We start from the raw sequence: 17,430 nt of genomic DNA on the forward strand, positions 1-17,430 counted from the left end.
CCTCTGTGCCATCAACAGTTTCACAGGCTCACCTACTCCCCTCTCCGTACCCTCACCCCCTCTTCAAATCCCCTCTTCCCACTCCACCTGCTCACTCCTACCATGTTTCCTACCTTCATTGCTTGTTTCCATCTGCCTGAAGATCTTGTCTGTTTGATTCTCGGGCATGGACTTGTCCTCAGGCATCTTCATCACGGAGGACACCATCTTGTAGATGGCCTGCAAAGGGGCATCTGTGAGTGTGCTCTGGAGGACGGAGGGTGAGTTACGGTCCTTGCTCAGCTAACCAAGGAGCAATGACAGGGCAGAGTCAGGACCCTTCTCTCATCAGAACAAGTCTCACAAACAAGGTGCTGGGTAAAGGGAGCCAGGAAAGTTTAAGTGATGTTCAAGAGCACAGGATACAGCTGGGGCATGGAAGAATGTAGGGCTCCTTGGTTCTGAGTAGAGGGGAGGTTGTGGGGGAAAGCATCTGTCTGAAAGGAAGGTCTTTGGTGGGGAGCTGGGAAATCCTTGAGGGAAGGTCAAAGGGGAAATCCATTGATCCCTGCCCACCCATGGGTCCTGAATCTGCAGATTCAACAAAATACAGGTGGAAAATAGTCTAGAAAACGAAACTGGAGGTACACAGTTTCTTGTTATTTCCCAAATAATACAAATTATTATTAACATCTATAGCCATTGTATTAGGCACTGTATATAATTACTTTACTTATTTTATGGATGTATGTAATTATTTATTTGAGGGAGATGACCTCACGACCAATTCAGAGGACAACTTGTGGAAGCTGGTTCTCTTTTCCTACCATGTGGGTCTTAGGGATCAAAGCCAGGCTGCCAGGCTTGGTAGCAAGCACCTTTACCCACAGAGTCAGCTCACTGGACCAAATACAGAGATGGTTTAGAGCATGGAGTAGGAAGGATGCAGGGTGCACATAAGCATTGCTCCTGTGAAGGACTGACTGCTGACTCATCCTTTACTGTGCCGTTCTGATTTCTATAGGAAGCCCTATAGACAGCTAGTGTGTGTGTATGTTATACATATGTGTGTAGATGATCACACACCCATGCAGAGGCCAAACAGGAATACCGGTGTTCACAAGATTCCCTTTCTCTATCACTGAACCCGGCCGGGGCTTATCATTTTAGCTAGGTTGCCTGCTCAGCAAGGTTCTGGGACTCACTTGTCCCCTAGTTCTAGGGTTTCGGGCATGCTCAGCCACTCCTGCCTTTTCCGTGGGTGTTGGGATTCAGAACTCAGGTCCTCATGCTGAGTATCAAGTGTTCTTCCCCACTGAGCCATTTTCCCAGTTCTTGCTTTGACAATTCTTAATCACCTATCTGAGCCTCAGATCTTATTAGAGGTTAAAAAAAAAAGACCCGTTTTATAGAATTGTGTGAATAAACCTGATGGATGAGCTCAGCTGGGGCCTGATTTCCAGCAAGCAATCGATAGATGCTTAGCTTTTATCATTATTCTCTGCAGACATGCAGTCCTTTAGTATACCAGGTAGCAAGTGGGCAGAGGAATGACCTGGTGTATGGGGCCGGGGATGGGGGTCCTGGATCCCTGACTCCCCATGCGCCAGGCCCTGTCAAGTGCAGGTACCTGCACTATCTCCAGCATTTCACTGCAGCTGATGTAGCCATTGCTGTCTAGGTCGTACATGCTGAAGGCCCACTTGACCTTCTGTTTCAGCTTGTCCCAAGAGGTCATGATCAGAGCAATGATGAACACTCGGAAGTTGATGGTGCTATCACTGTTGGTGTCAAACGTGTGGAAGACATGTTCAGCGAACTTGGAGGTGTCTCTGTAGGGGTAGAATTTGGCCTAGATCTTGAAATTGTCCACGGTCAGGTGGCCAGTGGAACACCCATTGAGGAAGCCCTTCTACCACTCCTGAAGCTCATGGTTGGTGAACTCCCTGTGTTTCCGCAGGTCCTGCAGCACCTCAGGACCCAGCTTGCTGTTCTGCTTGCCCATGGCAGCTGGCAGTGGAGACTAAACCTGCAAGGCCAAGACACAAGGTAAGCTGTGGATAACTGAAACTCCATGTCTGGCTTCCTATCACACTCTACCACCATGCTGGCTAAGCAATATCTGCTGTATGTCCAGTGCCATCCATCACAGCAGAGGATCTCAGCCTTCCTAAAGCTGCAGCCCCTTAATACAGTTCCTCATGTTGTGGTGAACTCCCAGCTATAAAGTCATTTTCGTTGCTACATCATAACTGTAATTTTGCTATGGTTATGAATCATAATGTAAATATGTGATATGCAGGAGGGTCTTAGGTGACTCCCTTTGAAAGGGTCATTCCATTGTCAAAGGGGTTATGATAACAAAGGTTGAGATCTTCTGGGCCAGAAGAACTCAAGACCATGATAGTGCAAGCTCTGGCTTTTAGTATTTCCAGGATGGCTCTCCTCAGGAGGTACAAAATGGCTGTATATAACATGGCAAAACCCAGAACACTCTAGGAAAGACAGAAAGAATATCTTTTTATAGCTAAATACAGTCTACTTGGAGCATGCATGCAGAATCATGGTATAAGGAGACAGGGAGAGGCAAGCCAAAATCAGTGGAATGAAGCTTTGTCAAATGTCCTGTAAGGGTTACACAAGAGGCAGGATTGAGACAAACCCCTCAGCTCATCAGCTTGGGGTAAAGGGGTCTCATGGACCCAATCCTGACTCTTCGCTTTGAACAGCTCGTTCTTTTTCTCGTGGGGGACCCGGTGTGTTTGTTTCCTTGTCACAGATACATTTGCTGATGCTGCATAGTAAATAAATCCTGCCTGCATAGGCAGATGTTAGTGGTTCACATTCCTACCTAACACAGCTAGGGTAAATTTAGAACTAGGTTGACACCCATCCTGAGTGGACTCAGGGATGATACCAGAGAACAGGAACATGGCTTTAGCCCTTCAAAGTTCAACTTCATTTATCAGCAACCTTAATTTTATAAATGACATTTAAAAACCCCATTCTTACCCAGATTTCTGGGTTAATCTGGGTATGTAGGGTTTCATGGGGACCCAGGTATTAAAGCTTTGAAGCATGTTGATAGGGGGTTTCTAGACCCCCCCCCAAGACCTCCTTATCCCCCTCCATACAATACTGGGAGAAGTTATCAGCACATGCCATGCTATTTTTAACCCTAGAAGAGACACCTGGAACCTTATGGGAGTCCCCACTCTTTATTATGCCTATGAGATATTGTTCTGCCAGGGAGATCTAGAATTAGTATCAATCAGTTGGTGAATGTCCATGTGAATGTTAACAGCTGAAACAGCCCCCATGGAAATTCAGGACTGTGCTTCATTGGCCAGCACACCACACTACAGTCTTCTACAAGGTCCAAGTGTGAGATCCTGCAGTGATTGGCCATTGGCCATTAATACTCGTTCACTTCCCTACCTCAATTTTGATTTCTTTCTTTCACAGTAACACACCTGTATAGCTCAGTTATTTTTGAAATGTGTAGAAGAACTAGTGTGGGTGAGTCTCCTCTACCCAAGTCCCAAAGGAAACCACTCTGAAGTGCTCAGAGGCTTATGAATTCTAAGCACTACGTGCTAGGTCCTGTTAAGGAAGATGAGACATGCACTCAATATTACCTGCCACCGCCCGTCTTCATCACCTCTTTCCCAGGATGTTAGCATTCTATGTACATATTTTATTTACTTATTCACAGGACTAGGAGATATTTAAAGTTCCTTGTCCAACACAGACATATGGCACCTTGATATTGCCTTTCAAAGAACACATTTACTTACCTAAACATGCCCTCCCCTGTACAAACAACCAACTCAAATGTCCACAGTATCTTGATCAGAAATAATCATCAACTCATGTAGTCAGGTGCCACACATCTGTAACTCCAGAACTGGACGGTAGAGGCAGGATTATCAGGAGTTCAAGGTCATCTATGACTATATAACAAGTTCATGGCCAGCCTGAGCTACATGAGACTCTGTCTAACAAAGTTATATTAAAAGAAAGAGAACAGGAAGTCCAATAGTGGTGCATGCCTTTAACCCCATCACTCAGTGACAGTGCAGACAGATAGGAGTTCAATGAAGGCTACCCTGGGCTACAGAGCAAGTTCTAGGATAGCCAGGACTACACAGAGAAACATTGTCTCTCTCTGAAAGACATACACACAAACATAGACCGGGGGGGGGGGAGAGAGAGAGACCGAGAGACAGAGAGAGATCTTCAAATGGAAGATTATGCACAAGGGCATGTGGTGATTGATGCCATCTATGAGAACAAGTCTGATGGGTTTGTGAGTGGAGGCCTCCTGTGGAAGAACTTACTGGAAAGGTAAAGTTTAAGTGGGGAATTGGCTGAATGGACAGGTACCTTGTAGGACTTTCTGTCGTGTTTTCCTTTGTAATTTTATTTGTTTGTTTGTTTTATGAGATAGGGTCTCATGTAGCTAGAAAGAGCGATGACACTACGTTCTTCTCAAAGCAGTTTATTCAGGAACCTTTCAACATGAATGCATGAATCTCTCTCCACGAATAGTCTCTTGTGTATCTCCTTGCCCCCAATCGCAATCCCTTATATAGCCCCTCAACCATGCGCCATCAGCCCAGTCCACGTAAGAGCAGTCCATTGGCCAGAATCATCACTCGTCATATGGTCTGATCTTGAATGATGGTGCACCTACGCAGTTCTCATGATGGTCGTGGCTTATTTTCAGGTGTATGAGGAAGTTGGGTGCAAGTCGTAAGACTTGGCTGCAGTCCCGGGCGCCATCTTGGGACTGCTGTGACACCCACTCCCCACATCTCCCCCTTCTGTACTTATTGGCAGAGAGAATGTCTGTCTTATGTCGCACCCTGTGGCAATGCCCCTTACCCATCATCGGGAGACAAAAAGCATTGGTTTGATCCCTGTCTTAGGTTGGTGACATGCCCAGGAAGTCTTACCCGTCATTGACTACTTCTCTAGCATGCCAAGCCACACATGAGGAGATTGTCCTGTTTTGGCTGGCGCAAAAGCCTGTATCATAAAGGCTTGGGCTCTGCACTGATGACTCTGCTTGCGGCAGGTGCACCAGAAGGCCAGGATGCTGAATAATATCAAACACAGGGCAAGTCCATCAATTCTGGCTCACTCTTTCAAGCGGGAGACAGCGGTCAGCAATCCAAAGCTTCTGCAACTCCAACGGTTAAATTATTCACAGCCACGGCAGTTTGTAAGGGATATGGCCGCACTGGTGGCTGCAGTGGCAGAGATTGCTACAGCAGTGACAATGGCTGCAGCAACGCCAAAAATCCCTCTTAGGTCCAAACAAAGTCATAGCAGAAGGAGCCTGAACAGGCAAAGGTTCAAAGCGAGGCATCCTAGTCACAACAGCTAAATGATATTTAGATGCATTCCAGCACATACTATAATAACAAATATCACTACTACAATTAACAACATTATTCTCATAACTACCATTATAAACAATAAACACAAAAGGAGGCCACATACAAACAGGCATAGCCTGAAAAGAAGCATTCCTCCCTCCAGCAAATTGAAATACAGAAGTTTTAAACACATTAGTCCATTCCAATTAAAACTTGCATTGCCCCAGGCCCCTCTCGCCACCATGCTTAAGGGGGAAAGATCAGTGCAACTACCATTCACCCCACCTAACACCATATATTAAAAGGATTACTAGCTCCTACTTGAGCTGGATTTTGATATGTCCAATTAGACCCTGAAAAGGAACTATTATGGACTGTACCTATATAAGGGGAAAATGAAAAATAATTCTTCACTGCCCAAGGTACTTTTCTAGATTGACAGCCGGTCCAAGGTGGAAGGGAATCACGAACGCTCCTACAAAAAAGGGGCCCATCTAGGTTAGATAGGTGCTATTGCCCTTGGATATTCTGGCAGGCCACAACCCTCAAATCCAGGTAGCAACAGCTTTAGTAGATACAGCTGAACACAATCACTCATCTGTGAAATATTTTGAATCATCTGAAAACACAACAATCCCCTTAGCTGAAGCAGCATAGATTCCCTCACTGGAGCTATCTCTCCATCCCATGATAAAAAAAAGGCAATTGTAGCAAAGCATTAGATGTAAAGAATTGAGGAAACACCTGTGCCAAATGCGTCAACGGCATGGTTTTCAGGAACACAGAAATAATTCCCCAATGTAGCTCTTCAGTTCTCACTAGCGGGACCATTCCCAGCCACAGGAATATCCACGTCCTCATTGCTCTGATTGCCCTGAATTGCTCTGGTCAGCCTCTCTGGGATCCACAGCAGTAGTTGGTGATCCTGGGGAAACACACAAACAGACCCTCTCTCCCAAACCAACACTGGGTCAGGGCCCTTCCAACAACCAGTCAAGAAGTACACTTGGATGGGATAATTAGTTTGAGCCGCTACAAATCTCCCTTGTCCCAGCAGCATGTCTTGATCCCAGGCTGCCTGGCCATTGCCAGCATTTATTGCTGCATGCTCAGCAGCAACCTCAATGAAAAATGCCGTCCAGTCTAAATATTGGCCTGGTGACAATCAGGCATGAGCCAGATTCTGCCAATTGCTTGGAGTCATGCAGTAGCGGTGCAGGTTCTCTAACTGCACTCTTACAAAAGCAGCACTGACACCATAAGTACGAACTCCTTACACTAATCTTTGAACAATCTTCCAATCAAGTGGCTCATGATAATGACCTCCCTGTGCATCCTTAAATACAGGAAAGCACTGGGCTCCCAGTTCCCTCCAGGTTTCTAAATGCAGACTATGCCCAGATCCTCTGTCAGGGGCTCACGGAGGCTGCCACAGCGGCCCTGGCCCTGAAGGTTCTACCTTCATTTTTAGTTTCTCTAGACTGTCAGCTATGCTCTCCAGATTGTCCTCAGACATATCCCCATCACTAGAACTTCCTTCTGCCTCTGACTTTTGGGATCGCGCCTCTCTCACCTGATTCAGTGCCTCATTGCCCTTTTGGAGTTCTACTCCACACTGGCAGCACCCCTTTAGCAAGAACTCCCTGTTCTTCTGCAAACTTCAAGTCCTTCTCTAACTTCTCCCACCTGAGCCCTGTAAGAAGTCCTGATACAGAGAACCAAGGAGCGACCTGATCCACTACTTTTAAAAAGTTCTACAGGGTCTCCTTTTTCAGCCTGATTCCTTTCACTTTCAGCAAGTCCTTAAGGGCTTGGCTAACTGTTTGACCTGAGGTTGAATTCCCCATGGTGCTTGGTGCAACTTGTCCCAAAACCAGGAACCTTAACTTGTCCCAAAAACGGGAACCTTAACTTGTACCCAAACCGGGAAACTTATAGTCTCAATCCAAGAACTTAAATTGTCCCACTTACCCGGGAACCTTACCAGCTAGCTGCCCAGACTGTGATGAGTTCTGAACGTCCCCGTATGGGCCACCATTGGTCGCCTCCGATTCCGACCAGCAGAAAGAAGTGATGACACTACATTCTTCTCAAAGCAGTTTATTCAGGAACCTTTCAACATGCATGCATGAATCTCCCTCCAGGAATAGTCTCTTGTGTATATCCTTGCCCCCAATCGCAATCCCTTATATAACCCCTCATCCACACCCCATCAGCACAGTCCACATAACAGCAGTCCATTGGCCAGAATCATCACTCGTCATATGGTCTGATCTTGCATCATGGTGCGCCTGCGCAGTTCTCACAATGGTCATGGCTTATTTTCAGGTGTATGAGGAAGTCAGGGGCAAGTCATAAGATTTGGCTGCAGTCCTAGGCACCATCTTGGGACTGCTGCCACATCTGCTCCCCACAGTAGCTCACTCTGACTTCAAACTTACTACGTAGCTGAGGACAACCTGCACCCTTACCTTCCTGCCTCCCCTGTCTAGCAGTCACAGGTGTGAGCCACAAAGCCTGGCTCTTTTGTAGATTTTTTTTTGTTTTGTTTCTTTGGTTTTTTGTTGTTTTGTTTTTTGAGACAGGGTTTATCTGTATAGCCCTGGCTGTCCTGAAACTCACTTTGTAGATGAGGCTGGTCTCGAACTCAGAAATGCCCCTGACTCTGCCTCCCTAGTGCTGTGATAAAACGTCATTTACAGTTTTAAGATGTCAAAATGTGTACATGTGTTCTTTTCCTTTTTTCTCTTTCAAAGCTTTAAAAATATTTATCTATATAGTATGTTACAAATGATTTTCTTTTTATATAATACATTCTGAGGTTGCCTGGTACCTGCAAAGGCCTGAGTAGTATGTCGGATCCCTGGAACTGGAGTTACAGAAGTTTTGAGCCACCATGTGGGTGTAGGGAACAGGACTGAACTGGGGTCCTCTGCCAGAACAGCAAGAGCCCTCTCTCCAGGATTCCATTCCCCTTAGATTTCATTTTCTACTCAAAGAAGAAGAATCCCCAAATCATAGTCACCCAGCCTCTAACTCTTGACTGGTGGCATGTCTAAGAACCTCTGAGTTGATAGGACACTATAAGCTAAGGCCTGTCTGGGAGGGGCTTCAGGAACAAGAAATAGAGACAGAGCCTTCACGCTGGCACACAGCTCTAATCCCAGCAGTCAGAAAGCAGAGGCAGCCAGATAACTTTGAGCTCCATGCCAGCCTGGATTACAGAGAGAGGACCCTGTCTCGAAAACAAAAAACAACCGAAACGCAGAACTAGGGTCCTAGAGGACCTGCATACAGGGGTGAAGGCTCTCTTGAGTCCCCTGGTGATGGCTTACTGTCAGATCCTCTCTTTTCTTGCTACATGCACTTCCTATCTCACAGCCTTGCTTCTACCACGGTTTATTGTCCTCTTTCCTTATCACCTACAGCCTGGGCTTCAACCACGGGTCAGCCAACCTCTCCCTTGCTCACTGGACATTGAGCTTGACAGGGTGGCCAGTGCTAGCTGGAAGTATCCTCAGAAGCTAGCTACATCCATCTCTGAAGAGGAGCACACAATACCAATTTCCCCAGCCACAGAGAGTCTGCACTAAGAGGACAAAGGCGACTACTGGTGGCTGAGGGGTCACCGCAGGCCTAGTATAAGCATACAGATGAGCTGCTCTCCATGGATCCCACTACCCAGGGCTCTAATCCACACCCCAACATAGAGTAAGACCATATCATGACTCTTTGGGAAGGGATAGAAATGTCCTGGCTTTATTGTAGGTAATTCATTTTGGAAACTCAATTAAGAAAACACATGTAAAGTTGAAGCCACCCTGGGAACACGGAGGTGTAGGTAAGAATAGGGCAGCCAACAGTTGGAGGGTGGTACACCTGGTGATGGTTGGTCCAAAGAATCCCTTAGTGGAGCAGGAAAAGAGGTACAAAAAGAGATGTCTGGGGACAATCCAGGAATACTGATACAGAAGAAAGGGAGGAAGGAGGGGAGGAGGAAGGAAGGAAAAGGGGAGGGAAGGAAGGAAGAAATGAGGGAGAGGGAAAAGGAGGGCATGGGAGGGAGAAGGGAACTGGAGTACCTAGACGAAGGAACAATGAGCTGAGCCCAGGAGGTGACTACTAGGATGTTACTGTCAGAGGCAGGCCCTCAGGAGACCCTCAGGCAGGAGACAAAACTGTGAAACAATGTGAACAGGAGACCCCAGAAAAGAGGGCAGAGTTTGGGGTGGTAGCAGGTAAAAGGTAGAGAAGCCAGGTTGGTTCAAGATGGGAGGTGTGGGGTCCTCTGCTCAAATACTAGTATTGAAGAGAAAAGATCTAGACCCGGTGAAGCCATGTAGCTCCAAGGCCCTCACCACTGAGCCATTCACACAGGGAAACTTACAATGTGTCTCTGGCCTGGAGTTCACTTAGAAATGTCACCCATCAGATACATCTTGCTAACCAGAGAACTGACCATCAGAGAGCTGCAGAACCTCTCCTAAGTGAGCCAGGACCTGACTCCAGGATACCCAGGTATGGGATTGTGCTGGTATGACAGTCCCAGAGAGGGCAATGTGGAAACAGCTGCATTGCCACCATAGCTAGCCCTGTGCTTGTGGCTCCTCTTCATGATCAACAGCCCTGGACCCCACTGCCTTGCCACAGACCCTTGGTTTCCAGCTCATGAACGCAGCATCCACCCACCTCATTGAACACACATCACTGCTGTGTCTGTGATCTATCATCTAACAGATGCTACTAGAATGCCAAACTCCTTGTACCCTCTCTGCAAAAACCTGCCAGGAGGAGGCTGCAGTGCAGACAGCCTTGGAGGTGTTGGAGGAGAGGCTTCATTTCCCTTATTTCTCATGCCCTTCCCAATGGCTTGAAGATCTGCTCCTTACCAAATATTTCGGAGGTAGGAGCTCCAGAACACAGGGCTGTGCCTCTGCCCAGCCTTTGCCTCCTCCCTGTTATCAGGCTGCTAATTAGAATTCATGCTTTGCATTGGTTTTGGACATTCTTGCTGTTGTGGTTATAGTACACACACACACACACACACACACACACATAAACACACATACACACACACAGAGACAGATGGCCTTGTTCTCAGGATGTACTAATACTAATTTGGAGGCAGGAAGAATTTTGACATAGCTCACATCCAAGCAGATCCCAAGTGACCCTCTGTGGATCAAAGAACAAGGCGTAAGCATCAGGAGGATGGAGATCACCCGGGAAAATTCAATCCATGTTTCAGGGCTATCCCTGAGGTGTTGAGGGTTCATGGGATGTAGAAAAGGGAAAAGGAAGGGTCTGATCCTTAGGACCTGGTTCTGAGGAGCAATGGCTTGAAGATCTGCTCCTGCATGCAATGTCATTCAAAGAATGGGTTGTGACAATGGGAATGTGTCTGGCCATCTTAAGCACCTGGGACCAATGGCATAAACAGTATGAGATAAGGAGGAAGAGAGGGTAGGATTGACCCTTTTCTAAAACTCCAGTAAAGAAGGGCTCTATGTAAAGAAGCCTCAGTCATGGAGGGACTCCATGGAGCATAGTCCTCCTGCCCTGCCATGTTCCACTACACCCAGATGGGAAAACACACCTTTACAATGCTAAGTGCTGCTGAGACTCTTCAATATCCAGCAGCTAGCCCTGAGCCATAGGAACTCTCAGCCACTGCAGTCAGTGACAGTGACCCCTATTCCCCTCCAAAGGGGACAAGGATTCAGTACAGACACTTGGGACAAAGGACCAACAATCATATAGCAAGCTAGCCAAATAACCCTCCAAGAAGGACAAGAAAGCAGGCTCCCAGAAGCAGAAAGCCCCCTACACCCACCTTAGCCTCTTTCTTGACAGATACACCCCTTCACCTGGGAGAGTGTATCACCAGAGAAGCCCATACTTGAGCAGACAGTTAGGACCTGCTTCAGTGTTTTCCAGTCTCTTGGGTTCTTGAAGTATAGATGCTTGAGTCATGCTGGATTTTGGTCCCTACTCTCGAGTGCTCTGCACTACAAATGCACATTCCTAGGCAGGACAACTAGGTGCTCTGGCCAAGAAGATGGAATTTAGAGTCAAAACTGAAGGCCAAGAGGGGATTTTGGAAGATGACAGAGCCTCCAGTGAGTGGTAAACCATCTCACATGCTTCAGCTAGTGAAGGAAAATGAGATTTTGTAACTTGTGATTCATGTAAAGAGTTGTCTAGGAGCCCAGATGCCAGGGCAGGGCTCTTCTGTAAAGATGAAAAAGAATGCAAGGACACAGGCAAGGCTATCTTGTCTGAGTTGACACCATCTGGCCAGAACCTCCCCTCTGTCTACTGCCCTTTGGCGCCGGGGTAATGTCATACATAAACTGGTTGCTATGTGAACAAAGATAAGCCCCCAGCCCACAGGAACAAGGTCATGATGCCCTTTGGCTGACATGTAATCTTACTGTTAATGTTTGAATGAGCCAATCCCATACCTTTGTTGAAATTCCTTGCACTCCTATCCCGTTTTCTTTCATAAGAACCCCCCTAGTTCTGGAGACTCTGAGTTGACTCCCCTGCCGTCTGTGTAAGGTACATGTCGGCCCAGAGATATTCCAATAAAGTCTCATGTGTATTGCAACAAGAAGGATTCTTGCGTGTTCGTGGGTGCACCCTATCCCTGGATTAGAGTGGGGGTCGCTATATGGGGGTGTCCTACATTTAGGGGCTTGTCCGGGATTTGGAAGCGCCCAGAACCCCAAGAATATCCCTTTGAGGTATGTCTGTGTGAGTTTGGTGTGTCTGAGTGCGGTGCTGCTGAATTTGTGTCTCGGTTTTCCAGTTTTAGTATTCTGGCAACTACCGCTGAGGTCCGTGTGAGTCCAGTGGCTGTGGAAGGAGATGTCCTGAGTCCACAAGCTGCAATCCTGGGAAGACATTCCAAGGGTGACCCTGGAGGAAGTGCTCAGGGTTAGGGACAGCCGGGATGACCTGGCTGTCCTCTGGCAGAGTGAGGAAGATCAGGTGCTCTTTCTGCCGAGCAAGAGTGGACACGGAAACCCACCCCATCAGAGGTAGCGTTTGGCTGGTTGTATAGTTCCAGGCAGGGAAGAGTGTGCTTGGACGTTCTGGTGTCCCTTGTCTCTGTCTTCATTTTGTCTTTGTTTCTGATTTTTGTCATGGGACAGACTGTCTCAACCCCATTATCTTTGACTGAGGACCATTGGACACACGTTAGGGCAAGAGGACGAAATCTATCAGCAAGAGTTAAGAAGAAACCTTGGCAGACTTACTGTACCTCGGAATGGCCCATTTTTGGGGTGGGTTGGCCTCCCAAAGGAACGTTTGATCTCCCCACCATTAGGGCCGTAAAGGCCGTTGTTTTTCAGGAAGGACCAGGATCGCACCCGGACCAGCAACTGTACATCACAGTGTGGGAAGATTTAGCGCGATTTCTGCCTGCATGGGTTCGTCCATTTCTCCCACCAGTACGTCCATGTACCAAGGTTTTGATGGTCTGAGAGAATGCTGAGAAGGGGAAATCGAAACTACTACCTGTAGAAGCCAGTGAAAAATCTACTCCGCTGCAGCCAGCGGCCATTTCTAAAATCTACCCAGAAATAGAGTGGCCCCCTGAATGGCCCAACTCTCTACCACCACCTTATCCCCTGATTCTCCAACCTGTACCCCAACCCTCAGCTCCCATGGCTCCACCTTCGGTTCTAGGGATCGGGGAGGGAGGTCCCTCAGCAGGAACAAGAAGCCAGCGGGGAGCCCCCAGCGAGGGGCCAGCCGATTCTATGGTGGCACTTCCCCTTAGGGCTGTTGGAGCTCCCCCCTGCCAGCCAGAACGATCTACAGCTTCTGCAAAACTGGCCTTTTTCTTCCTGTGATCTCTATAACTGGAAAGTAAACCACCCCCCTTTCTCAGAAAATCCTACAGGGCTTAAAGTGTTGATAGAGTCTCTGATGTACTCACACCAGCCCACCTAGGATGGTTCCCAACAGCTCCTACAAACCCTGTACACCACCTAGGAGAGAGAAAGAATTCTCCTCGAGGCACGGAAGAACGTCCGAGATGGGGCCAGTTGGCCAGTCCAGACCCCGGTCAAGATAGACAAAGGATTTCCTTTGACTCATCCTCAGTGGGATTATAACACAGCACAAGGTAGAGAACGGCTGTCCAATTACCAACAGACACTAGTTACGGGTCTCAGAGGGGCCGCTCATAGGCCCACAAATTTGGCTAAGGTAAGACAAGTTATCCAGGGGCCAACTGAGCCCCCCTCAGCTTTTTTAGAGAGACTCATGGAGGAATGCATTTTGTGGTGAACTTAGGGATAGACTTTAGACTTCGGGGAATCTTAGGCAAGCATTCTACCAACAGTCGTAGCCAACTCCAGCCTACCCTCCCTCCTCTCCCTCCCCCTCACATTTTCATGTGACACAGTCTTTTCTCTGTGTAGCCCTGGCTGTCCTGAAACTCCCTCTGAGACCAGGCTCACTTGGAACTCACACAGATCCATCTACCTCTGCCTCATGAGTACTGGGATTAAAGAAGAGCCTCACCACCATCTGGCTATGATAGAGTCTTTCTAAACAGCCCAGTCCAGCCTTGAACTCAAGACACTCTTCAGTCTGCTGAAATTACTGGAGCACAGCATGCCTTAAGTGCTCTTTTGAAGGAGATGTAAGACATTGCTGCAAGCAGGAAAGGGCAGAGGCCTCCAATTCGTTCCCCCAGTCCCTCTACAGATGGATGTCTTGTGGGATGGAGTCAGAATAGGCTTCTCTGTCTTGCTGCTCAGCATCCAGGATCAGGTTGGAATGTTGGAACCAGGCTTGATGCAGCAGGTTCTTTTGGATCCCTGAGCCAGCTATGTAATGACTCACACATGGGTTCCTGATTGGCTGGGATGACAGGTCATATCAACAGTGTTCTGATGCTGCAGGCCAAGAAGCCAGCAATGGCCTTCCCCCAGTAGCCAGGGGAATGGCACGGGGCCTCTAAGACTGGTTCTGCATGGTCAATGACTGAGGCTGCCCTAGCCAGTGGCCAGCACCCAACACTCCTGGGACGGTCCAGCAGTAACCCAAGGGTGCTGAGCCAGGCCTAGCATAGAGCATGGTAGAATATCTCTCATTGCTTGTGAATGAGCCTATGTGTGTCCCTCTCTAAAAGGAACTGCAGTTTACTTCGTCAGGCTGCAATGGGACATGCAGATTTGGTAGTCCCTGGGTCAATCCCTGCCTACAGCCTTCCCTTCTAGCCATATGTTCTTGCTACCTTGATTTCTCTGAGTCCTGTCTCCTTAGCTGTAAACCAAGAGTGAAGGTCCCTGTGTGTGGAGTTTACAGCCTATTTCTATGAAAGGAAACAGAAGCTATGAGGAGACAGACAAACTGAACCACAGGCAAATGCTCGGTGGGGACATTAGAGGACTTTTACTGTGAAAGACCACAGGCTTCCTCAATGAGCTCCATCTGAGTACAGCACCCTGTGAGGAGGGAAGCCACCGAACTGAAAATCTTCTCTTGCAGGTCACACCTAGTGTAGTGCCATTAAAAACCGTGTTCTGTGCTGGTAAAGAGCCCGGGGTCACTGTGATTTGGAAGCATCCCTGGGTAGGGTCAGTGACGTCCTAACTCCTGTACTTCAAACAGGAAATGAGGGGAGGGAAGGAATGATGTAGCCAGGCAAACATCAGCCCAGGGACCACAGAGGCTCCTGTTGCTGAGGGGCAGGTCTAGTACAGGGGCCCAAGCACCAAGGGCTTGCTAGACACAGGGTTGGGGTTTCAGGAGGAAGGCCCCTTCTCTCATGGTGGCAGGTATCCTGGGAGGTCCATGCCTACTGCTTGGGAATAGGAGTGTGAGGGTTAGGGACCCTCAGGCAGTGGCTCACACTTCACACCATACACGTTGTAAAGTTTACAGACACACACACACCCGAACACCCCTTCACCAACACAGAGATGTGTTACCTCACTGACTACTCAGAGGCTCCCATCCCTCCTGGCTCCTGTGATAGCCCAGGAGGAAGAGCGGTTAGAAGGAGGACTCCTCAGAGCACTACATAAGACTCCGGAAGATATTTGTCCTGGGAGCTCGCTATTCTTACACACAGGAATATGAGTCCTTTGCTCATTCATTCATCCAGCCACCTTTACCAAGTACGCATGGACTTGGCCTGAAGATGTGCTGAGCGAATGACCCTAAACTTCGGCAGATGGAGAATATGCTGACTGGTGGACGGGAAAGATGGATGCTGAGAGGAAGCCTCACTGTGCTCAGAGGTGAATCACTATGGCCCAGAGAGAGCAGGAACATGTGGAGAAATTAGGGAGGAAGGGAGTAGGTCATTATCTACTACCGCAGAGCTGTCACTCAGTACACATTGAGCTCTGAGCTGCAGAGATTCACTGCACCCCATCAGCATGACCCTTCTTCCCATCCTCTCTGGCCACGAATATCTCCACTGCTTCTGTATCCATCCCTATGGCTGCCACTGGGCCTTTGCTCCCACACCTTCTTCAGGCTCTCTCCGAGCTCACATCTCTTAGCCTTCCTGGAATACTTTGAGGAAAAGGGAAGACTCTACATACAACCTTCTATGCCTAACATCTTTCCAGCTTTACTTTTTCCAATATTATAATGAGTTCAAGGCCCAGGCTTTACTTTGCTTTTCTTTGCCATTAGAAACCAGAGCACTCAAGATCACTTGGGACAGTGTATATTCTTAATACATGCTGAGCATAGCCATACTGTCTGCCAAGGTAGACAGCTAGCAGGAAGGCTGTGCCCCAGACTTGTACATGCTTTCATCCACAGGCAGGTGGGTGGGAATGGTGGAGGTGCCAATCATCAGAGGGATCTTTCTACTGATCATCCTCTGACTTCTGACCCCATAGCAAAGTTCTGACATAAGATTAAGAATTATCTGACCCAGACTCTCCTCATTCAGTGCCGAGGTGTGTGTGGCTACAGAGGAGTCACTGGGTGTACACCAAAGCATCCAAGGGCCTCAGGATGAGAAGAGGCACTATAGGCTAGAACTTGTACTCCTCTGACCTCTTTGTCTGCTCCAGCTTCCAGACATCAGTTTCCAGGCTTGACTGGACCCTACCATACACTTGTGCATGGATGGCATCTGGAGTCGAGGACCCTGGGGCCTGGAGGTACATATGCAGTTGACATTCAGTCATATAGACTCAAGAACTGCTCTCTTTAGCCCCAGCAGTGCACACCATATTCCATTGTGTCTATTTTCGATTGAAGGGACTCAAAGACCCTCTTTCCGAAGACAAGGGCCTCTTTCAGGTTATCTCCTTCAGACTTACTTACAACCTGGACAGAATGTCTATGGAATGTGGGGGAGTGAAGAAAAAGGCAGCAGGAGATATCCTCTCCCTCCAGGAGATGAAGGCCAGAAAGGAACTCCACCCAGAGGAAGTCCTGAGGACACCAGGTGCCATTAAAATCCCTCTATGAATGCTATAGGAGCTTCGGTGTCTGGGGCTGGGTGTAGGGGTGAGGGAGACCCAGCCACTCCTAGGTTTGCTGGGAACTGCTGGTCTAAGTCTCTAGGGAACTAGCTGCATTTACCAGAGCCAGGGACAGAAGTACTGCTTGACATTTGCCTCTGCATGTTGCAGACCTCTTGAGGTAGCAGCCATTGGGATTAGAAAGAACCACGACACATGCATAATCTCAGAAACAATGGTGGTGCTGCTGGCCTCATGGTTAAGTAGGCCTGGCTCATCCTGGTACTTACAGGGTTCTTCTTACCTCTCAGCCTCCATTTCATGACCTGTCCTCTGAGATCTCTGAAGAGACTGTCCCCACAGTCTCTGCAAATGGCAACCCTTTCATCCTCAGCTCTAATGCTCTGCAGGCCTATTGGCCTCGGGGTGACTTATCTAGGACCAAGTGGAGGCCAAGGCAGAGCAGGGATCAGACCCACTGGGGGATGATGCACAGGCTCGACAAGCTGCTAGACCATGCCCATGGAAAAGAAGACCACAGGTCATATAGGGCACTGGCACCTGGGTGAGCTCACAACATCCCTTCACGTACCCCAAGTACCCAAGTAAAGCTG

General features: G+C 48.2%; 1 protein-coding gene across 1 annotated transcript in view; it reads right to left on the reverse strand.

Annotated features, from left to right (window-relative positions):
* Positions 1–1,159: 1,159 nt before the first annotated feature.
* Positions 1,160–17,430, reverse strand: part of LOC147001199 (uncharacterized) — a 43,668-nt gene continuing 27,397 nt past the window's right edge. The window contains exon 4 of the mRNA XM_085830243.1: positions 1,160–2,008. Coding sequence (XP_085686369.1) covers positions 1,855–2,008 — 154 coding nt within the window. The 3' untranslated portion in view covers positions 1,160–1,854. The remainder of the gene's footprint in view (positions 2,009–17,430) is intronic.

Source organism: Mus caroli, unplaced genomic scaffold (genome assembly GCF_978045245.1).
Source record: "Mus caroli unplaced genomic scaffold, Mus_caroli_1 scaffold_14, whole genome shotgun sequence".
NCBI classification, from domain to species: Eukaryota; Metazoa; Chordata; class Mammalia; order Rodentia; family Muridae; genus Mus; species Mus caroli.